The sequence below is a fragment of the Marmota monax genome, unplaced genomic scaffold, assembly GCF_021218885.2.
Source record: "Marmota monax isolate L192 unplaced genomic scaffold, Marmota_monax_Labrador192_F-V1.1 WCK01_AAM20220418_F8-fsc00133, whole genome shotgun sequence".
NCBI classification, from domain to species: domain Eukaryota; kingdom Metazoa; phylum Chordata; class Mammalia; order Rodentia; family Sciuridae; genus Marmota; species Marmota monax.
The window spans coordinates 84,664-107,203 of NW_026694821.1; the positions used below are offsets into that span (position 1 = coordinate 84,664).

Sequence of the window (22,540 nt, forward strand, 5' to 3'; positions counted from 1 at the left end):
TTCCTCCCACCCTCCAACAAAAGCAACAGGGTTTAAAGGCTAACACCTACAAAACAGAGTTGCTTGATTGATATTTGGTTTGCAGTTCTGCATCCGAAGGTCAGGTATATTTAATGACTCTTGTTATAAAAAATAAGACACAAATCCTGAAGATTCCAGTTCAGCTCTTCAAACACAGCCACTGAGGTCCTTTGAGCAACAGGTTCCCCTGAGATTATTCCATGGGGATGAGATGAAGGGGAATGTAGAAAAATGTGTTGTGAGAAAACTTTATGTTAACGATTTGGACTTGGAGAGTGTGAGTGTGTGTGTGTGTGTGTGTATATGTGTGTGTTAGGTACATGGTGAATCATAGAGAAAAGTAATAGATGTGAATCAAACAATACAGGGGGCAAACCAGACCCCCCTCCCGAAAAAAAACACAAATAACAAATATTCCAGGGAATTGGGGATGTGGGACTTTGTAGAGCACTTGCATAACATGATCTCATCAACACACACACACACACACACACACACACAATCAGGGTTAGGATCCCTTCCCCATGTCCCTTGTATTTTAAAGCCTTTTCTAGGTGATAACCTCTTGACAACTTAATGGAGATCAAACTTGAGTGTAAGAGACTCCTCTTTTGTTTACTGCTCCCAAGCTTAGGTTTTAAAACAAAATAAATATATGTGTGTATATGGAATTTCACCTGCTCTGCTTTTACATTTTAAGAATGTATGTCTTGGTGGTCACTGTGGCACATGCCTATAATCCCAGCTACTAGGGAGGCTTGAGGTGGGAAGATCACAAGTTTGAGGTTAGTCTCGGCAAAGTAGTGAAACCCTGTCTTTAAAAAAAAAAGTGTCTTTATGTTTGGGCAAGTAGCCCAACATTTGACTATACAAGCAAAATGGTAGAACACTTAGAGCTTGTTTCAAAGATTCAATAGTCCTGATGGCCTCAAAATTGAGGACTTGATTTGAGTAGCTGGCCCATAAAACAGATGTAAGAAATAAAGTAAGCAATACCCAGTCTGAAACAAATCCCACAGAATAAATGGGGAAGGAAGAGGCAAAAATTAAAGCTCAATTTTAGAATTAAAAAGTGCCCTGGACTCAGGTTCTAAGCTACCCCGATTTTTATTTAGGAAGTAAGTACTGATTATTGACTATGTACTCTCAATGAAATCAATCCAACTCTGGGTACCTTTTCCGAGGTCCCACTCAATTCTAGTCATCTAGGCACAGGAGTTCTAAGGCAGAGCTTTGTATGCTCTCAGAAATGCAGGTATGTAGTAGGCTTATTTGTGGCAGAGAGTCACCACAGTTAGCCATCCAATTAGTTGCTTATCTGATCAGAGCATGCTAATTTGTATTCCTATATGTATTGAAAAAGCCAGCGCATTTCTAAGAGTGAGAGGGATATTACAGTCCCATCCAATATAAAGATAGATGCTGTCCATGCACTGATTTCAAAATTTTACAACGGAAGTGTTGCCTGTCTCTCCAAATAGCAAATTAGACTCAACCATCTAGAGCTTCTACTTCAAGAATGGTTATTCTTAAGGAAGAAACAAACAGCAGTGACGATTTTTCACAGACGTGCTTAGCCATCAGGAAAGTTTAATGAATCCCTATTTAGTATGCATTTATGCAGTGATTACATGAACTCTGACCTCTGAAAAGCTGTAGCAATTAGCTTCAGTGTCCAACATCTTCTACCCACCATTCCCCACTGCCTTTCTTGGATCTCCCTTTTTCATCTCTAAGTAGTTTCATGCCCTCGGAGGATGTACATTTTTAAAGTTAACTTTCTACCTGAAGTATTTGTTTCTGTACAAGCTAATTCCCTGCCACTCTGGTCTGAGTGGCCATTTCAGATGGATATTGGGGCTCTGATTGCCGATATTACTCAAACGCAAATGGATTTCAGTTCAATATTGCCTTCTGCTTTCAAAAAGATAAACTCTAATGGCCCAAAGCATTTCATTTCATAGCTGTGGCATCTGAAATAAATCAGATCTCTTCTATCAGACTAATTTAGTGTTTTTAAAATATTTGATGTAATTTATTTTAAGGTGAATGAAATCTAGCGGAGTGGTAGAACACCAGAGGAGGAGGCAGAGGAAGGGCAGCTGGAAGTTTCAAAAAAAGGAAAGAAAAAAAAAAACAGGAGGAAAGAGGAAAGTGTTTTAAGTTTCTAGTAAACATTGTTTAGCAAAAGAATAATAGGAAAGTTGCCCCTTTCCCAAAAAGGGATGGAACTATAATTGTTGCCTTTAGCTGAGAGCTCAGATAAACCGCTGGGACTCATTCTAAAGTGACCCATCACTGCATTCATCTCTTCTTGAACTTTCGGTGAACCTGAGATTAAACAGGGGTGAGCAGCTAAGCAGTTTGTTGTTAGCAGCCTTTTCAACAACCCTTTCAGACTGAGTAAATATTGATCGGTTTGAATCTGATTGCCCCAGAGGAAAACACCACCGCATCTGAATAGCCTCCAAAAGTAAACTTTCAAAGGTGAAGCCCAGAGCAGACTTCAGAGTCACAGCAAGACCTCCATTCAGCCTAGTATGGAGACACCCTGAATTTCAGGAGTACTTTGGATGAATGTCAAGGAGGTGGGAAATAAAGCATTTGGAAATGATTTTTATATTGCAGTTATCCTGGGTCCTTAACTGAGACCCTTGTTTTCTTTTCAAACGTGTCAATATAATGTTATTTTCTGTTTCCCTCTTTCTGTCATTTCAGTTAGAATTACTGTTATTTTTCAAGAATCTAACTGCACTCCTCAGAGACCAAAACAGAAAAAGAGAGACCTTGAAGTAGAATGTGTTAAGCGCCTTTGATTTAATCGATTGGGACAGCTAAAAAGATACAAATGTTTTCCTTGTTGAAAGGTGTATTAATGTTTCCTAAATGCATTGCTTGTTAACTGATTTATTCCACGACCTAGAGAAGGCTAGAGATGTTTAGCCACAATTTATCGTTCTCCTCTCTCTCGGCTACATTAAAACCAGAACCTTGAAGATTGGAATCTCTGGATTTCGGTGGGTCGGGCCCTGCCTTTAGATATTGAAATCAAGACACTAGCATGCAAATGAAACTTAACACATTAAAGTATTTGGAAACCAGCCATCTGTTTTGCTGTGTGGCCTTACACTAATAAACAAAAGATACAGTACAAGGCTAGGCGGGAAATGAAAGAAAGGCTGTCTTTGAAGTTCTCCTTCATCCACTTGAATCTTTTTAGAGGCAGCCTCAGAACCCAGCAGCTGAGGAAAAGCACCCGGTGCCCTTGATGTGGCCGCAGCAACTGTGCCTTCGAAGTCCAGGCTTTCCCCCTTTAGCAGGAAAGTGCAGGAAATCTCACGGGTGCTCTAGAGGCCTGCAAATTCCAGATATTTGTAGGGTTTTCTCCTCAGCCCATCCTTTTAAAACATCCTTTGAGGAGGAAGGAAGTCATGTGTCTGTATTTGTTTGTAATGCTGTAAATGTTCTGTTCTGCTCATGGGACTCAATTAAAGCCTCCAAAAATGTGTGAAAGTAAGGGAAAAGTGGCAAGAAGTCTAGGAGGATTGCCACTTTGAACTCTAGCTTGCTGGCTTTCTCTGTTTGAGGTCAATTCATGACTTGGTCAGAAGTAACTTCAATATGGCAAGGCTTCAGAGTGGCTTTCAACAAGAACAGTGGAAGAAACTGTTGAGACCAGAGAAGAAAATAAATATTGTTTTCTGGGTTATGTGGCGTGGACTCTTTACAGCCAAGATGGCTATGAACTCAAAACTGAGTCTGAAGGAAATGAGATGTGCAACCCAGAGATGGGGGTGAGCCAGGAAGGATAGATGTTGACAGGAAGAATGAGGGAGGGAGCAAGGGTTTACTGAAAACATACCACACTCAATTAAATGGGTGAAATATATTGAAACACTGCCTGACAATCAGAAAGGAGGAAGAGGGATGGGGTGGGCCCCATTTTCACAGCAGCTTTATACCAGAGCTAATTAAATATGAATCTCTTCCCTCTTGGTTCACTGATGTGAGGAAAGACTGACTGAAGACAGTTTCAGCTTTTGAAGGGGGCTCTGTTTATATATATGTCAATGTTCAGTTGGAGGTGAAAAGGTTAGCACTTGACCCAGGAAGTATCCATGTTTGTTTCAAAAATAGATCTGCTTCATAAATTTCTTCACCATTCTTTTTTTCCCATTATGAACTTTGATTATAATAAAAGAGCTGCTGTTACTTTGAAGAGACTCAAGGTATCAAACAGACATTGATTAAGTGAAATTACACTCATAGGGCAAGCTTCAGCTACATGATAATGAAAAGCATTCACTTTTATTCAAGAAAAGGCCCATTTCTTTGAAAATCCACACCACCCTTCTTTTCTTCCCACATGAAATGAGTCAACTTTGTAGGAAGCAACAAATTGTAGCCCTGTGAGACACATATGCTTAAGCATACCTGAAACTTGAATATATTTATTACAGACATCTTAAGACCCGTAAACTCTGCTCTGGATCATATCACTCCAGGATCTCAGAGCTGTTCATGATTGTACAGGAAATGGGGAATATTGTAGGCTCACAAAGAATAACTGATAGAACTCAGTATGGTACTTCAGGGACATCAAAACATTGTGCGACATGCAAAAGACTATTCACGAATCACACAAAATATACATTCATTGTGCCATCCATCACATTAACAATTCAGCTGAAAATACATCATATCCAGCTAAAGTAACTGTGGAAGGAAGAAGTTGATTTGAGCAATACCTTTAGGTTCCAAATAATCCAGCACAAATTTTAATTGGCAGGTTGGCCAGAAGAATGAGAAGAAAGGGGTAGGGTTGGGGAGAGACTTAGCACAGGAAACCAAGGTTTCTGAGCCTTGTGCCCTACAGGCCTTCTTAACTCACTAAAGGAACAAATTGAGACTACCTTCTGAGGCATCTGATGGGATTTAAATGAGGGAATTTATTCTTCACCTATAATCACATAAAAAATTGTACCCCTTTTGAGAGTTTGCCCACCCTGTCTGATTTAGTCACCTAATTCTAAACATTTCTAGAAAATTTGTATAAAGATAAATCTCTCAAGACAAAGTATTTACAACCAGCAAACTCATACACATGAAACTGAATTAAATTAAGGGATGAATTAATTGTGTAAACACACTCATAGTGCATGTCTTCATCATGAGCTCCTGGACACCCTTCCTCTAGATTCTACTTTTAAGGGCAAGGTAGGGGAGAACTGTAAATACATAGTTAGACAAGAGGTGAAATGCCTCCCTCTGGCATGTTTCTGCAGGCAAGGAGACCCTAGTTTCCAAAGGGCAACTGAAAGAAACAGTTGTTTCTATGAAAATCTCTTAAAATCAGGGAGGAATGCAAGGGGCCATCAGAAATTAATGCTGGCACCAAATCAGGACTACTAAGGAGTTAACCCCTCAGCAAGTTTCTGGTCTAGAGTTTTCTGGAAACACATTATCCTGGCCAGGAGCTCCCCAGATAGGATCAGAAAGAGAGACAGTAAGTGGAAAGGAAGATAAGCTAAGAATGTGCTTTGGGTAAGAAATCCCAGCCCCAGGAGAAGTCTGGGCTGTGGAGTTAGGGGCGAGGGTGGCCTTCAGTGGGAGGTAGTCAGAGTGTCTGAGGTAGAAGACCCCGGAGAAGGAACGCAGGGTGAGGAGCTGGACTTTTCCGAGGATTCCTCGGTCTTTTCGTCGCTTCCAGGTGGGGTAGCAGGAGAGATGGGCAACAGCCCTTCCTTTTCACGTTTCTTCTGCTTCATTCGGCGATTCTGAAACCAGATCTTCACCTGGGTCTCATTGAGCTGCAGAGAAGCGGCGATCTCCACCCTGCGGGCACGCGTCAGGTACTTGTTGAAGTGGAATTCCTTCTCCAGCTCCGTGAGCTGCTTGGTGGTGAAGTTGGTGCGCACTGCGTTGGGTTGACCCACGTAGCCATACTCTCCAACTTTCCCTGAGGTAAAGTAGGAATCCATTAGAGGAAAAGGTAAAAATTCTAAAATTGATAAGAGATCCTCTACACGCTTCAGAGCAACACTCAGGGGGTAGATCAAGAACTTCTCCACACCAACCCAGCTGAGGAGTGTGAATGATGAGGTGTAAAATGTTAACCTGAAGTCAGCCATTAGCTTGGTCAGACCCATGATTAATGAAGTCTGGAGATATTAACAACACCATCACCACCAACACTCCCCCGCCCCCAACACACACATGCACACACAGGCTTCCTACTTCCAGAACACTTAAATCAGCCTCAGCCCATTTGAAAATACAACAGTATGAAAGACTCCTTTGCCCCAACACACCTGGTACACTCTTCCCACACCCTACAGCGCGAGTCGAAAGCAAGAAGCTTTCTAAAAAATCATTATTAAATTTCTTCGGAAACTAAGTGAACAGCTCATCAAGACTCATCCACTTGTCGGCAGGACTGACCTGTTTTGGGAGGATTTCTTTTGACTTTCATCCAGTCAAAGGTCTGCGCTGGAGAAGACGTCTCCGACGCAGGGGAGCGACAGGCTTCTTGGTGGCTGGCGTGGAGAGGGGACAAGGAGTTATTATACGTGGCCAGGGTCAGGCTCTGGTGCTCTTGTCCATATGAGTGGTGAATGTACTGAGGCGAGCCCACCGTGCCCCCAGCATAACCCTGGTGGTGGTGGTGATGCTGGACCATGGGAGATGAGAGATTTCCAGAGTAAACAGCGGAAGCGCACGGGGAGTACCCACCACTTACGTCTGCTTCCTGATTTAACCCATAGGGGCCGTAAGGCGCACCGAAGTTCTGCGCGCCATAGCTTGGACCACAACCCGAGTGGGAGTAGGACACCCCCAGGTTCCCAGAAGTCTGGTAAGTGGCCGGCTGGGGGTGGTGGTGGTGGTGGTGGTGGTGGTGATGGTGGTGTGGCGAGCTGATCTGCACACCCCTGCCCACAAGAAAGCGGTCGTCGCCGCTGCAGCTGTTGGCACTGACCGCACACGACTGGAAAGTTGTAATCCCATGATCGGAGGGGTAGGCTCGCGCTGAGCAGGTCGCCGAATCACCACTGCTAAGTATAGGGTATTCCAGGAAGGAGCTCATTCTTGCATTGTCCATCTGTCACTGAGCGACCGGGTCCTGCGAAGCCCTGGGTGATCCTGCCAACTTTCTCACTTCCTCCATGGGGCCGGAGAAGAAAAATGATATGAATGTACAGTGCGCACGAGGGGGGGCTAGAGGGCGGAGGGCTCTAGGGATGGGCACGTGATTTCGCCAGCCAATGGCTAAGCCTCCTGCTAAAGTTTGCTGGCTCTGGCGGTGATGGATCACCGTTTCAGTGGCATTTAAATCCCCGGCGCTCCTCTATCTAGGTGACGCGCAGCAGCCCCCCCAGGCAGCCCAGGCGGCGGCAGCAGCTGCAGCGGCTGCAACGACAGATTCCGAGCGCTGGGGCGAAGGGAGCAGAGGCTGCCTTCTGCGCGCTCCCGACTCCGCTCACCCCCCTCCCCCCAAGAGGTGGGAGCTGGGAGGCATCCCCCGCCTCCGCCCCCTCCCCATCACGCTCAGAAAGATGAACTGGCAAGAGGTGAGAAGGGAAGAGGGCTCCTGGCTCCCCTGGGTGGGAATCCGTGGGCTAGAGCTCGCTGGGTGGCCGCAAGTACCTCGGCCCAGTCCAGAGAGCGCGGAGCAGGAAGGGTGGGAATCCAGTCGTAACCGCGCCCGAGTTCCAGGGTAATTCCACCGTACAATCTGGGCTGTGAGGCCGTGGGGCCGTAAAGAGCTCGAAGAACGCTGGAGGAGGGCGAGGCTAGGCCACTAGCTCTCCAAGCTCGGAATGGAGAAGGTAGTGTGCCAAGAACTGACTGCGGGGAACCCGGGTGGGAATGGAAGGTACGAGAGCAAGAAAAGAAACTTCCCTCCTCCAAGGAGGGTCTCCCCAGCCTTCTTTTCCAACCCCCGGTCATCATTAGCATGGCCATGAGGAGCCTATGTAATTCGATCCCCAGGGACTACTGAGCCCTTGAAACCAAGCTTGCTGGAAAAGGCCGGGGTTGCTGGGCTCTTCTCTGCCCTCCCTCTTTCCTTGCTCTCCGCCCCTTTCTCCTCCCCACTCAGCTTTGCTAGGGGAGCCCTCTGAGATCCGAAGCAACTCCACTGCTGGAGTTTGAGGGGGTAGGAGAAGGGGGAGGGGGATGACGCTATCAAACGTGGCCAGCGTGGGGGCCGGGCCTTGAGCTGCAGGCCATCTGCTGGCTCTTAAGGACTTGGGAGCCTGCGTGCAATCTTTAGCGCTTGGAAGGCCGGAACGCAATTCCTACAAACATTCCGAACTTTCCCTGTTTCTTTTTCTGGAGGGGGATGTTAGGACTGCCTCCACTTTCCACCTCACCCCATCTACTGCACGTCTGGAGTGGAGGTCGGGGCTGGCAGGTGGGAGAGGCGGTGGACAGATGGCTGAGGGTGAATGGGACAGTTCCCTCTTCCCCAACATCTCCTCCCCTTTCCAACGGACTGTATAGTTGCTTGAGTGAACTTTCAAGTCTTTCCATAGAGAGATACGTGCGTCACCCCAGGCCAGGGGTCCTGGTCTCCCTCACCCTAGTCCTATATTGATGCTGCTGGAGTCTTTAATTGCTGTTTACTATTAGGTTTCATGTCAACCTCGGGCTTGTGGAGAAAAAATGCCAAGCAGAGACCGAGAACTGATGCATTCTTAAGCAGGAGAAGTCCAGAGATCATCTAAGAAGCTTTACAACCAAAGCTGCATAGATTTTACTTTGACATGTTTGTGACATTGGATCGGATAGATGAAATTAATAGTGAGGATTATAGGTGGGTTTGGGGTTCCCATGTCCTCCTTTTCTACATTAAAAGAAAGGAAGTTTTTCTCTAGGCAGGCACATTTCAAATGTGTTAGTCATCCTTACATATATCTGTGTTCAGTTCTCATAAAGAAGTTCTCCAAAAACCTGTCCCCACAAGAGGGAAAATTTCTGTAGACCTTTTACTCTGAATTCTCTCAGTAGCAATGAAACATTTTCCCAAACATTTCCTTTTGGAACGGTATTTTCCTATGACCTTTGACCCACCCCAAGCATGGAAAGAGGAAGAGCTCCAAAAGTTCCCCTACCCCAGTTTCAGCTCCTAGGGATCCTCATCCTGCAGAAGGGGATAGACAAGGAGACCCTCTTGGAGATAGCCTCCTTGGGATCGCCAGGGTTGGGGAAACAAGGGGGTCTTGTTGGGCAGGGGACAGGATGTAAGAGGGTCAGTGCTGGCAGTGAGGGAGATCCAGGCCCTCTGCCCGCTTGCCTCCTTCCTATACCTTCTTTGTGGGCTTCCTCTGCTCTGGTTTGCAATATCCTCCCGGCCGGTTGTAGTTCGCCTGCACAAAGCCGCCTTCAGCCTCAGCCGCTGTCTTTTCTCTCCCTCCACCTCTCTTTCTCCTGGCCTGTTTTCAGGGGAACCTGCATGGGGTGTTTTCCTTTGGATCACAAATTCGCACTGCCACACAAGCCTGCATACATACAGGCCAACTGCCATCCCACCTCTTCGCACTGCTCCAGCTCCCGCAGGCTGGCTCTGCCTCGGCTGGTCCCCCCGAGTGCCGCTCTCCTGGAGTGGCTCACAAAGGCAGCCTCCCGCGGCATCCAGCCCGTAGGCTAGGCTTCGGTAGCTCCGATCCTTCCCCAGCCTCCACACCACCACTACCCCACCCCCAGGAATCGTGGGAGCCATTCTGCTGTATAAGAGACCCTTGGTCCTCTGGGCATGTAGGCCAGTGACCCAGGACTCAGCTAAAGTCTCTTTAAATGCCTCAGGAGAGTGGGTGAAAGGCGAGCTTGGTTACGATTAAAATAATCGCCTGCAAGTATCTGCCTCTGCTCAAAACGCCTCTTTCGGGGCTCTTCTAGAAAGAGAAAGAGCGAGGAGGAGACAAAACGCCGCCGAGGCCCCGGAGCCGTTCATGGCATCCGCGGCTCAGCCAAGCTGTTGTTTTAAAAGAGCAATAAAAATGAATTATGACTGAATGCCTTCTAACTTAATGCTTTCGGACGGGGATCCCCGGCAAATACGTAAGAGGATTTTTATTTGTGCATGTGTTCCTGCAATTGATCTCTTTGATGACATTCTCATTCATAGAAAGCGTTTGATTTATGAGCTTAGGACGAATCGCATCCAGGAGCGGCGCAGCCCTGGCCGCAGCCCGGACGCCCTGCTCGGCGCTAAGCCTGAGCCTAGGTCCGGAAGCCGGCCACAAACGCCACAGGCCGCCGCCGCCGCCGCCGCTGCTGATGCTGCTGCTGCTGCTGCTGCTGGGATTTAGCGGGTGAAGAGGTGACAGAAAGTAGGGAGCAAACCCATGAGGAAAGATCGCGATTTTATTCTAACTTCCAAGCCTTTGCTGTTAAGAGCAGGGTTCTTAAATCAACCGGCCCAACACACATGTTGCTGCGCTTTCTCACGGTAAGTAGCCCATAGAAGAGCACAGAAAGGGAAAAATAAACATGGGGAGACATAAAAACTGGAAAAAAACAGAACAGCCCCCAAACACACCCTAGGTCATATTTTATTGATATTTCATTTAAAGTGCTTTTTCTCTTTCTTTGCCTAACTGGGTTACTTTATAACCTAGGGTGCAGAAGCACTTCATTTTAAATCTCAACTTGCTAACCTGACTTCAAAGCTTTAATGATCCATTATTAGCAATGTAAACAGATTTAAGAATGAAATATTGATTTTTCTGACCCTGGATGTGGGGGGAGGGGGGAGTATCCTAGAATGACTGGACCAGACAATTAGAAAGAGTCTTTCCCGAAGTGCATTTTCCAGCTAGTAACCATTATTTTGTTTTATTGTTTTTCTCTATCTTTTAGGTCTGTTTTGCCTGAACCTATCAACAGCTGGGAGATTAATCAACCACTCTGAAAATGTACGGGGGATTTGTGGGGGAGGGGTTGGAATGTAGATGTTTGGAACCAATGTGTATAAATAAATGAATTGTTGATAACTTATTGACCTGGTAGCTTGTTAAAGAAACCCAGAGTTGCTCATTCCTAGAGCTGGGGTTTCAGTAGGCACTTTATTTCTCCACCTTCAAAAGCTTGAGCTTGCCCAACTCTTAGGCTGCCCAATCCTGTTTCTACTACTAATTTAAATTTATGGCTTGAGCCACTACACTGAAAGCCAAATCCATTCCCTTCCAAAAAAGAAAAAGAAAAAAGAAAAGAAAGGAAAAAAAAACCCTAAAAACAAAAAGTACTTGTCAGAAGCCCTAGCCATTTTCTGGCTTTATTTGTTGCGGTCTATTGAAGACTTTGAACATGCCACATTAATAAATATATTAAAATTGAAAAAGAAGATAAATTGTGACCAGAATTTTATTTACCAAGTTAGACTAAAAGAAGAAAAAAGAAACCACTATGATCCTTGAGAAAGAGGGGGAGAAAAAAATAAAGCTACTTATAGCAAAGGAGAATTTATTCTACCAAAAATACGCATGACAATGCATCCTAATGTAATACAAAAATAAAAAGAAAGTGATGATACAATTTCTAATCACTTTCTTGCAGGCCTCATATATTGCTTTCAGGAAAACCACACAAATGATTGTTAGGTGAGGTTTAAAACAACTAAAACTCCAATGTAATCTGTAAGAGATGACTCTGAAACTGAATCAGGGAATCACTAAACAAAATGCTCAACATTAAAGAAGTAAGGGGGTAGGTCAAGAAGAAAATAAAATAAAAATCAACTCCCGGAATAAAAGAAGGCAAAACCACCTGGTCAGGGGGTTTTTGTTTTGTGATGCTTTGTTTTTGCTTTAATGTTTTTAGTAATTCAGATGCTGCAAGTCAATTGTGGTGAGTGTGTCTGTAAAAAAGTCAAAGCTGTCAGCTGAAATATCTACAGGACTGTCGAGGGAACCTGGCAAACTGGGTGAGACTGCATCTGAAAGCTGCAGGCAAGAATCTGTGGAGAAAACGTTAAAGTCCTGCAAAGAGGGGACCTCGAGGGCCTCGGGACTGTCATTGTTTAGGCCAGCTCCACAGTTCTGGCCCATTGTTGACAAGCAGTTAGGAACAGTGGGTGACTGGTGCTGAAAATGTTTCAGATTTTTCTCATTGCTGGTTAAAGGCGAAACTGGGAAACTTTGGGAGTCGCCATTGTGTCCATTGGGAGCCTGCTGTTGCGAGAGGGCATTTTGCTGAAAAGTGTAACCTTCCCTCTCCAGAAGGGCCCCGGAGACGCTGAGGGCTTGCTCAAAGAGGGACTTCTCTTCTTCGTCCTCCTCTACTTTCTCTGAGTCCTCAAGGCTTTTAAATTTCCCTTCACTGTTTTGGTTTTCCTTGCACTGGGTCTGTCTCTTGTGCTTCATCCTTCGGTTCTGAAACCACACTTTCACTTGTCTCTCAGTCAAATCCAGCAGCGCGGCAATCTCCACCCTTCGGGGTCTGCAAAGGTACTTGTTGAAATGAAATTCTTTCTCCAGCTCTAAAAGCTGCGTGTTAGTGTAAGCAGTTCTCAGGCGCCGCGATCCCCCGCCGCTGCCATCGGCGATTTCCAGGGATTCTGCGGAAAGGGAAACCAACAAGAGACACACGCACAGTTGGAGGTGGAGGGGTCCAAGAGGGATTATTCCACTGGAGAATAAATATAGCAGAAAAGATCAACTGCAACAAAATGGCCGCCCTGGATGCAGTAGAGCTATTGTGCTGCCTTTCCTGGGAGCTCAGCCCCGGGAAACCCCATCTCCTCCACCTCTATCAAATTCCTGCCTGTAGCTCCCCCCAACCTCTTCATCCGGGAGCAAACTTTATATTAGCCACAACACAATTTATAATTAATGCATCAGCTGCTTAGCTGAGCAAGAGCGATCTATCACTCTTCATTACTGTCAAAAAGCCAAACTCTAGGACAACTAGACAAGAGGAGGTCAGTTCCAACTCAAATAAATCATCCCACATTACACAAGTTAGGGAAAGTTTCCCCCTCCCTCCCTAAAAATATATATGTCTCATTGTGGAGCACAGGATCTCTTCTCCTCTCCATCAAGCCCATTCCTGAACCCAAGGGGGCAAGGAAAGGCAACCAGGCATCTGTCCCTCTCCCCATTCGCTGCTATCCCATGCTCCCCTCCCCCATAACCGCTCTCGGGGCAGCCCGGAGGGGGAACAGGGTCCTGGGGACCTGGGGCCAAGTCTTGGGACTGACCTTTGTGGCTGAGGCAGGCAGGGCCAGTGGTGGTGGCGGCAGCGGCGGCAGCCGGCGGCAGCGCGGTTTTCTTGGCCGCCTTCTTCTCCTTCATCCAGGGGTACTCGGGAGGTTGCAAGGCGCCAGCGGGCACCGGGCTGCCGCGACTGCCCGCGGGGCTCGGCTTGGGGCGGCCGCCAGCGCCGTGGCGAGGGTGACTGCCCGGGTTCAGGCTGGGAATGGTCTGCTCAAAAGGAGGAGGAATCAGTGTCGAGTGTGAAAGCGTCGAGGTCTTGATTGATGAACTTTGAAATGTATCAGCGACAGGGGGAAAAGATGTCAGGCACTCAGCGAGCGACGGCTGGCTATTGATAAAACCAATCTCTCGCTCAAATTCGTAATTCATGGCCTTCTCCTTGGAGCCCCCTCGGAGAAAAAGTTCCCTCTTTTGGAGGGGCTTTGGGGGGGCGAGGCCCAGGAAAAAGGCGAGCGCGGAGGAAAAAAAAATCTATCATAGAAGATCGCTGCTGGGGTGTTTTTTTTCTAATTCACTGATTACAGCCGTATGGGGACCGCGCTACTATTAAACTATTGAATTCATGGAGACAAGGTTGAAATTGGACCGAATTGGCTGTCACATGATTGCTTCTGCCCAATGACAATTTGGGCTTTAATCAAAAGAAGCCACTGTCTGTTTGATTGATCCAAAAAAGTCGGGAAGGAACGCCTCATTGGGGGCCAGTGAGGCTTTATTTACACTTTTTTCAGGACAAAATATATATATATATATATATGTGGATGTGGGTGGGAATGCCCGAGAGTGAGTGCGGGACGAGGGTGCCTGCCTTACTCCTGCTCAGCAAGGAATCGGTGTGTGCGCCTGGGAGTGTGTCTGAGTGTATGAGTGAGTGCGAGTGTGAGCCTGGCTGCCGGTCCCGCCAGCGGCTGCCCTCTGCCTCCCCCGCACACTCCGCGCATTGTTTGGGATTGTCGGGAAGACGCCTCGCACCTCACAAATCATTTAAGCACCTCAGTCTGACGCCTGCAGTCATTAACAAAGTAATCCATTAATCTTCAAAGTTTTGACACCCGAGGGCCCCCGCATCCCAGCCACATAAGTTCTGCTAAGACCGGAGGAAAGAGCAGAGGGAAAGAAGAGTTGGGAGATGGAGAAGAAAGACAGTGGAAGGGACAGGAAGAGAAGGAGAGAGAGAGAGAAGGAGAAAGAAAGAAGACAGAAAAGAAAGAAAAAAGATTTGGGGGGCAATCCTTTTATTTCCCTATCCTCTACTTTTCCTAAAAACCAGTTCTTGGATCTCAGAACTGATCTCTCTCTCTCTCTCTCTCTCTCTCTCTCTCTCTCTCTCTCTCTCTCCACCCGTTTCCCCTCCCACTCTCTTCTGTCTGTTCGCTCCCCCCATCCCATAGTCCCTCGCCCCATTCTCAATGTCCAGCCTGGAATCCGCGCCCCCGGGCCCCATTGTTAGCCGGCTTTTCCACCGCAGCTTTGCATCTGGCTCCAGGGGGAAGCGGAAAACGGGAGGCGGCTCTCGAAGCTTCCCGACCTTCCTGCGCCATCAACTTCTCAGGAGTGGCTGGAGAAAACAGATGCACGTGCCAAGCGAGACAGCAACCCCAGGTCCATGTGTCCAAATCCCCGTAGCCAGGGCGGCGGCCAGCCAAAGAAATGCCGCCCCGAGCTGGCGAGTGCGGCTTCTGGCATTCTGGGTTTCATACCCTTATGGCTCGGGTGCGGTGAGTATTTCCGATTTCCAGGAAGTCTGTTGGAAGTTACCAGAAGCGAGGGAGAAGACGTTTGTTCCTCTCTCTTTCCCCCTACCCTTCTTTCCTTGTCCTTGTCGCTCTGGTTGGGGGCTGGTTGGTTCAGATGTAGGAGTGTTCCTTGGCAGCCTGAATTGCTTCCCACACCTTCCTACTCCTTGGACACCAGGGAGGTTTGCACCCGGGTTCTGTTGTGGGAAAGAGCACTGTGGGAAAGAGCCGGGTGTCCCAAGGAGGGATTATACAGGTTTTCCTTCTCCTTCCTTGTCTCTCTTTTTCAATTCCAGTACTTGAAACTGTGTGTGTCTTGGACAGTGCTGGGGGGTTGAAAAGATAACACCTTTAGGTACCAAATGACAACTTAAAAAAAAAAAAAAAGCCCACCAAGCCAAAAAGAGGGCATGAGGCAGAGATAGAGAGATAGAGGGGGGGGGGAGAGGAGAGAGAGGAGAGAGAGAGGTCTGAAGGTACTTCTCCCCACCCCCCCCCCAACCCTGAGGATGGTGATTCGCTTTTGCTTTCTTTGAAATGGACCAAGTGATCAGACTCCCCTAGGCCGGCAGGCATCAGTGGCAGGAAAATAAATCATTCTGATGGCCAAGGAGAGAGAGGTTGGTGGGGGAGAAAAATCTTCGTAGAAAACAAGAAAGGCTGACCAAGGAGCAAGGGCAGAACTCTGTCTCTGAGGCCAGCATCAGAGGGGGTTTGGGTTGGAAATGAGATATTAAAGTGGCCTCCAACCTCAACTAGCCAAGAGGCATTGCATTACAGATAGAGATGCTATTTTGGAAAATGTGAGGTTTTTCAGTTTTCTTGCTTTTATTCCAAACAAAGCTCTGAAGGAAGTCTGGGCACGATCAATCTTGCTCACCAAAAGCCTTGACAGCTTCTGGCCCTTAAGAACACATTTCAGCTTCAAGCTCTTTCCAAGATCAAATGTGGCCGAGCAAAGAGGAGAGCAGGAAACGCAAGTAAACAAGGAAAACTAGTCTTTTAAAGATATTTTTTGGCAGTGGAAGGGTTCTAGGGTTGCTTTTAGGAAAGGTGCTTTGTGGATTTGGTGATGTTGGCTTTTGGCATTTGCTTTTATCAGAAAATTTTGAGGGAAGGGGAGGGGAGATGCATAGAGGAAGCAGCACTGCCTCTATATAGCTGGGCTTTGTCAGGGGCTGCGTGGGTGAGAGCTTTCTGCCTGTTTCAGCCCCCTTAATTCAAATACCATCTGGAAGAAAATGCTTTTCTGAAGCTGCTCAACACTGAAATAGTCCCCAAATCTATTACTTTAACTCAGGATATATTTTAATAAGAATTTCTTTGAATATTTAGAAAGCTGGGGATGAGATCAATATTTTTCTTTGAAAGCCAAAATGAATGCCTTAGAGTGGCAAGATATGGAAAATCATATTAGATTCTCATTTTACAATTTCTGCCCTGAGGGAAGGAAGAAGCTTCTAAAGCATTCCTCCCTCAGCTAGAGTAGATTTTTAGAAATGGTTCAAATGGTGGTAACCCAGAAAGATTTTCATCCTTAGGTGGATATCCATATTCTTCGATTCTCTTTCTCTCCTTCTCCTCCTCTTCCTCTTCCTCCTCCTTCCTCACCTCCTCCATATATACTGCTCCTTATTTTCCCAGGTAACTTACACATGTCTCTAAAATAGTTACTTAAAAAGAAGACTCCTGTATCTGCTCAGCGTTAACAACCAAAAAGTGGAAGCTCCAATCCTCACAAAGGCTGATCTTCCTGCCTCTGCATTTCTGAGGTCTGATCATATTTCCCCAGGGAGGTTGGGGTAGGGGGAGCAAGACCATTTCCCCACAGACCAAACTCTTTGAAAAGAAAACATATATATTAGGAGCTGCAGGACAGATGTGGAGAAAGCACCTCTGGGTGTAAGAAAAACACCCAGCTCTCTGAAGCTGCCTGGCTTTGCAGCCTCTTTTTCTTAAAAGACTTTCTTTTTCTTAAAAGAAGAAAAGGTTACCTAAAAGCAGTTCGTTGGGACCTAACAGGTACCCAGAAATGGCTCCAGTGCCTGCTTCTAAGGATCCTCTGAGGGCACTTCTCGGGAGGATGGATAAAGGCCATGATGATGGATATTTTGGATTGCAAACAAAATGGCGACATTTTTCACTTCTGCCTCTGAGAGATACAATCCAGGGAGGATGGGGCTTATTTCTTACATCAGATGCTTCTGATCCCCAGACGCAGGCGGTTCTTTACTCCCAGTTTTGAGGATGATGATGATGAGGAGGAATGCAGCTCTGAGGTTTGCATTTTTTTGAATTTAGATCCTTCTCTGAGCAATTATTTAATCAGAAGATGGAAATATGTCCTTTTACTGTGCCTGTCTTTGCCTCTTCCAGTCAGTAGGCAGCTCTATCTTAAATGCAGGAGTGGAAATGTAATATTTAGCTCCTGTAGCATCAAATGAAAGAAGTACTTATACAATTGCATTTTTATTAGAAAGATACCAATCTCCTTTCTCTCTCCCCCTCCCCCTGGGGCCATAAAAAGAAAGCTGGGAGGGAAGAAGGAGAGGAAATAAATCCAGAGAATGGCAAATGCTAAATTCCTCTAGGAAACAGATGCTAGCATTCAGGCAGTCCAAGGAAGGGATCAGGGAGATTCTCCTGAGTTTAGCCCTCCTTTTTTTTTTTTTTTTCTTCTGGAGGTTTGGGGGAGTTTCAATCCCTTTAGATCTGTTTGGCTCTTCGAGGCGATTTCGGGAGAGATGGTTCTCTTCTGGCGCGATAAACGACTGCGAAGCGTCCGCGAAGGAGACCATAAGTCTGAACGCTCTTGGAAAGAGTTCTGCATCCTCTGCATTGTTGGTGATTCACGGGGTTAAGACGTCGGCTGGTTCGCTTTGACCGGAGCTGAAGAACACGGGACGACCGCCCTGAGTTTTCCCAACGCGCGGCCGCGGGGCACCTGTGCGCCCCCCACCGCGCCTGGGCCCGGCTGCCTTTGTTTCTGACAACCGGTCGTTCCACAGTCCCTGCGCCCTCCGCCTGCCTCCGCGGCAGCTGGGAACCAAGCAGCCCAGCAGGTCCGCCACACAGCCTTTCCAGATCTGCCGCCACCAAGAACCCCGACTGCCTTCCGGAATATTCGCCGAGCTTTTAGGCGAGCCGCCGGCCAGGCCCCAAGCCCAAGGAGCTGGGTAGGCGGTCGCGGCCTACTCCGCCAGCTCGCCTCCGCCTGAAGTCCACGCAGACACCCATCTTCAGCCAAAGAACCCCTTTTGAACACGGATGTTAATCAGAATAAAAACTTTATTTATTTTTTTTTTTGTTTTGTTCTCAGAATGTGAGCAGCAAGGAATGTAGAACTCTCAAAACAAATCAGCATTTTTCGCGTTTACAGATTGGTTGTTCAGTTTTGCCGGATGTTACAAACCTAAATCACTGTTTTCAAACGCTGGATCCTCTCTGGTTTTATTGCATCATTACCGTTTTATCAAGGAATTATATTTCCCTTTCAAATAAAAATTTTATAAGTACGCCAATACACCATTGAACAAAAGGCCCAAGAAACCTTCTGAACAATCAGGGTACAGAATTTCTTTAATATAAATACGAACGGATGGGGATAAATAATATTTAAAACTTAGACTATTCAATGCTTGCAAAAAAAATATAAATAAATCTGACTGTTCACCAGCATACACACACGGAAAGACGTACACTTAGTCATCCTTGTACAGGGAGCCCCTGTTTCAAAGCGCCTTTGATTTTTTTTTCTCGCTCTTTACAAGAAGTGCAATTTTAAAAACTAAAAATAAAATAAAATAAAAAGTAATCGCTCCCCCTCGGGAACCATAAAGTACGAACAAATTCACATTTGAAAACTCGACTAGAAAATTTGTTCATATACCCTGTTTCTGATCAAAGAGTGGAGAAGGTAAAGGGCGCAGGGCCAGTGGCCAAGCGAAGGGCGGGAAGAGATAAATATCGCTACTGATACTGACAGCCATTCCAGCAACCAAAATTGCTACGTCACATAAACAATAAAAATGCATTACCAAAGAAAACAAAACGGGGGGGGGCGGGAGAAGGGAGCGAAGGAGAGAGAAAAGGGAGGGGCAGGAAAAACATTTAAAAAAAAAAAAGAAGAAAAAGGTGGGGCGGGGGACTCTCCCGGCACGCAGCCCCAGCCCACCATCACAGGTGGGTGAGCTTGGGAGCTTCCTGAATTCTTCCCTGAGAAGGATGGTGGGCGGTAAGGTCCGTGTAGGTGGGGTGTGGCTCCCCTGGCCCTGGCGCGTGGTGGTGACCGCTGCCCAGCGGCCCAGCAGCCCCATAGTCCATGGCTGCAGAGGTGGCGTGGGGGAGGTGAGTTAGGCCAAAGAGTGCCGGCCCGGAGTTGCTCATGGGTTCCACATAGCTGCCCCCCACGAAGACGGGGCTTCCCTGTAAGTGTGGGGTCCCATAGCTGCCGTTGCCTTGCAGGCCATGAGCATGCGGGTCATAATCAGGAGTGCCCCCTGCGCTTGCCCCTGCCGCTGCATAGCGTTTCTGTGGGGGTGGGGGTGGCGGTGGGGCACAGCTGGGCAAGGGTGCAGGGTAGGAAGCGGGAGGCAGCCCATAGGTGCCTTGTGGGGGCTTGGAGAAGGGTGGGGGTGACTGGGGCTCATATGGGACACTGTTGACCAGCGAATGCATAGAGTTCAGATAGCCACCAGGGCCAGGAGGCACGGGGCTGCGACTTGGAGATTGGCCCCCCGATGACGTTAGCATGCCCTTGCCCTTCTGATCCTTCTTGTATTTCATGCGGCGGTTCTGGAACCAGATCTTGATCTGGCGTTCTGTGAGGTTCAGGAGGTTGGCCATCTCCACCCGGCGCGGCCGGCACAGGTAACGGTTGAAGTGGAACTCCTTTTCCAGTTCCACCAGCTGCGCACTCGTATAGGCTGTTCGTGCGCGTTTGGATGAAGCCTGCCCAGGCGGGCTCTTGTCACCAGCGCAGCTCTCTCCTGCCAGGACAGAGAGAGGAAGAGCACGTCAGGGGCTGCATATGGCCCCGCCCAGCTCCTGAACCAGCCTGGCCTCTCTTTCTCCAGGACCCAAAGATCCCTCCATCTGTTAGGGCCCCAAGAGGAATAGGATTTAGGTGCTGTCCTCTCTCCTGGTGGGGGAAACAGTGTAGGTGGTTAGTCCCTCTTTCAGCTTGTTTCAGGGAACAAATTATAGGCTTCTTCAAAGAGGGATGTGGACAGAAATCTCCACTGAGGTGAAGAGAAATCTCCACTAGCCTTCCTGGTCTGTATTTCCTTCCTGGCACTGACACATTTACTGGTCCTCTAGGCCCATCAGACAAGATTTCCTGTGGGCAGGTCTCACCATCATCATTCTTTTCCAGTATCCAGTAACTTTGGGACACCTAATGTATACTTCCAAACCTTCTTTTCCTCCTTAGCTGACTGAATGATGAGGCAGCAGATTCAACTGGCCAATTCTCCAACTATCCAGAGATGGGCAGAGTGATAATCCCAAACTGAAAGGCTTTTGCCCAGAAGAGATATCCTTGATGCTATCCATTTCTGGTGGGGAGGCTCAGGTCCCTCATGATGACCTATCCATTAGAGCTCCCCATGTCATTAAGCAGCCTACTAGAGCTTTGTCCACAAGTGTTATGCCCTCCTGTCCTCCTTGGCCCCCAAATCCTGGCTCTGGAGGCCCCAGATGCTCAGGCTTGGAGCAGAGCACTGGCAACTAGAGAGGGCAGGGGCAAAGGTAGCCAAGATGCTAGGAAGCCCAAGGCCTGGGGCCTTTCCTCCATTGGCCTCCAGTTCCAGGAGGCCCATGTGGTTCCCATTAAGATGACAAGCTGAATCCCCTCCCCCAGGAAATCCCTGGCTGCCTTCATTGTAACTAAGTCTGAGCAAAGCCTTCCCAGAGGTGAGGTAGCCACTCCATCTGCTGGAGCAAAAATGGCTCTGATCATAGACAAAGCATTGAATCTGACTTGGAGGGTGACTAGGCCTGCTTTTATTCTGCCACATTTCAATATGGGGAGGATGTCACTGTTTCATTAGAATACAGGAGCTGTGCTAAAAGAGAAACCGTGAAGCTGAGGATGGTTCTGCCTAGAGATCAGAACTCCAAAAGTGAAATGGAGGGATTCCAACTTCATTAGTCTCCACTTGCTCTTGGGGAGGTCCAGAGAGACTCCCATCAGGTCTGTGTCTGGGGGTTCCTGGTACACAGAGGCCTTATCACCTCCTTAAATTGCCAAGATTCTGGAAAACTTTGAGGTGGGAAGGAAGGAGAGTGGGAGCAGTGGATTTCTGGAAATGTTCTACACTCTGCTGGCTGTGGCTGGAAGTGGCTTGGAGCCTCCTCCAGAAAGCACCCCTTTACCTGAGCTGGAGCCGCTGGTTTTCTGCTTTGTGTTTTGCCTCGACTCTTTCATCCAAGGGAAGATTTGTTTGGCCATGGTGGGCGAGTTGAGCAGGGGGCTCTTGGCTGCGCTGGCAGGGGTGGGGTTGCCGTTGGCATTCTGAGGAGGGGAGACAGAAGAAGGGGGCGGGGGAGCCGCAGGGGTGGGTGCAGGGGGCTGCGGTGGGGGCTGGGGAGGCTGTGGGGCAGGGGGTGCAACCTGGGGTGGCGGTGGGGGCAGAGCCGGGTCACCCAGGCCTGGGGGCTGGCTGGACTGGCCGCTCAAGGTGCGCAGGCACGCTTCGCTCAGTTCATGCGCCTTTGGATGGCCCCCTGCGCTGGCGCTGGCGGGAGACTGGAGTGAGCAAGCAGGTCTGTGATACTCGCCATCAGAACCCAGAGCGGCGGATGCCGCATATGGCTGCTGACTGGCATTATAAGCAAACCCGTTGGCTGCCTGGTAGGGGTAGCCACCGTAGATCGCCGAGCTGTCGTAGTAGGTCGCTTTTTGCATCGCGTTGTCTCACAATCTTGATCGCACACTCTGACAGGGGCTTGACACCCGTAAGGGCGCACATTGGCACGCCCCCGAGGTCACGTGACGCTCCGCCGCCAATGGCCGCTTGCCGCAGACCTGGGAGGGGGGCGAGAAGCGCAGCGCGGTGAGGGCTCCGCGCAAATCCATCTTACTCTCAATAGCTAAGTGACATGAAAGCCATAAAAGAAAAAGTGGTCAGCAATATTTAGCAGCACGACTTGGCCCCGGGCGCAGGGAGCCGCACTATAAAAAGCCGCTGGAATTTACTGGCAGCTACAAATATTTGCTTAACTTGCGTCTGGAGTTGGGGGATTTTCCGGGGAGAGAAAGGAGAATGACTGAGGCTGGAAGCTGAGTCTCTGGAGCCGAGGTCCAAAACAAGAAAGGCCTGGTAGGCTGGAAAGAACAAGACTGTAATCTTTCTTTTGGATGGGGAGAAAGAAACGTGGGTGCCCCTTCATCTCTGTCCCTTTACTATCATCCAGAGACCCCAAGCCTCTCCCCTGTCTGGATCTTGGAGAACCAGCCAGAAGGCAAGGGGGAGCTTGGGGGTCTTCCCGCTTTTTCCTGGAATCCCCACTTTAGTACTGACACTTGCCAAAAAGAGCCATAAGATGTGGTTATTCCTCATCCAGCCC

The 22,540-nt window shown here is 48.0% G+C and overlaps 3 protein-coding genes and 1 long non-coding RNA gene across 12 annotated transcripts in view; 1 reads left to right on the forward strand and 3 right to left on the reverse strand.

Annotated features, from left to right (window-relative positions):
• Positions 1-4,303: 4,303 nt before the first annotated feature.
• Positions 4,304-7,358, reverse strand: Hoxa1 (homeobox A1). Of its 2 annotated transcripts, XM_046426039.2 has the most exons (3): positions 6,761-7,358; positions 6,463-6,557; positions 5,849-5,980 (listed from the first exon to the last, which is right to left on the reverse strand). In XM_046426039.2, the coding sequence occupies exons 1-2, from the start codon at positions 7,118-7,120 to the stop codon at positions 6,498-6,500; spliced, it is 420 nt and encodes a 139-aa protein (XP_046281995.1). In that variant the 5' UTR covers positions 7,121-7,358; the 3' UTR covers positions 5,849-5,980; positions 6,463-6,497. The 2 variants fall into 2 exon arrangements, with proteins under 2 accessions (XP_046281994.1, XP_046281995.1); XM_046426038.2 differs by having other exon boundaries at positions 4,304-5,980; positions 6,463-7,358.
• An 8-nt stretch (positions 7,359-7,366) lies between these two features.
• Positions 7,367-11,019, forward strand: LOC124080177 (uncharacterized). 3 transcript variants are annotated; one of them, XR_006847619.2, is made up of 4 exons: positions 7,367-7,589; positions 8,653-10,080; positions 10,172-10,471; positions 10,882-11,019. It is a non-coding gene; the product is annotated as an uncharacterized LOC124080177 (long non-coding RNA). The 3 variants fall into 3 exon arrangements; XR_006847618.2 differs by having other exon boundaries at positions 7,374-7,589; positions 8,653-8,836; positions 9,919-10,471; XR_006847617.2 differs by having other exon boundaries at positions 8,653-10,471.
• A 348-nt stretch (positions 11,020-11,367) lies between these two features.
• On the reverse strand, positions 11,368-14,558 carry Hoxa2 (homeobox A2). The gene is made up of 2 exons (XM_046426037.2): positions 13,220-14,558; positions 11,368-12,577 (listed from the first exon to the last, which is right to left on the reverse strand). The coding sequence occupies exons 1-2, from the start codon at positions 13,602-13,604 to the stop codon at positions 11,838-11,840; spliced, it is 1,125 nt and encodes a 374-aa protein (XP_046281993.1). The 5' UTR covers positions 13,605-14,558; the 3' UTR covers positions 11,368-11,837.
• Positions 14,559-18,241: 3,683 nt separating this feature from the next.
• The window catches only part of Hoxa3 (homeobox A3), a 44,539-nt gene continuing 40,240 nt past the window's right edge, over positions 18,242-22,540 (reverse strand). For all 6 annotated transcript variants that reach the window (XM_046426067.2, XM_046426066.2, XM_058573168.1 and 3 more), the window contains 2 exons: positions 21,347-21,998; positions 18,242-19,959 (listed from right to left, as the gene is read on the reverse strand). In XM_046426067.2, the coding sequence (XP_046282023.1) occupies positions 19,148-19,959; positions 21,347-21,878 (1,344 nt within the window). In that variant the 5' untranslated portion in view covers positions 21,879-21,998 and the 3' untranslated portion in view covers positions 18,242-19,147. The remainder of the gene's footprint in view (positions 19,960-21,346; positions 21,999-22,540) is intronic.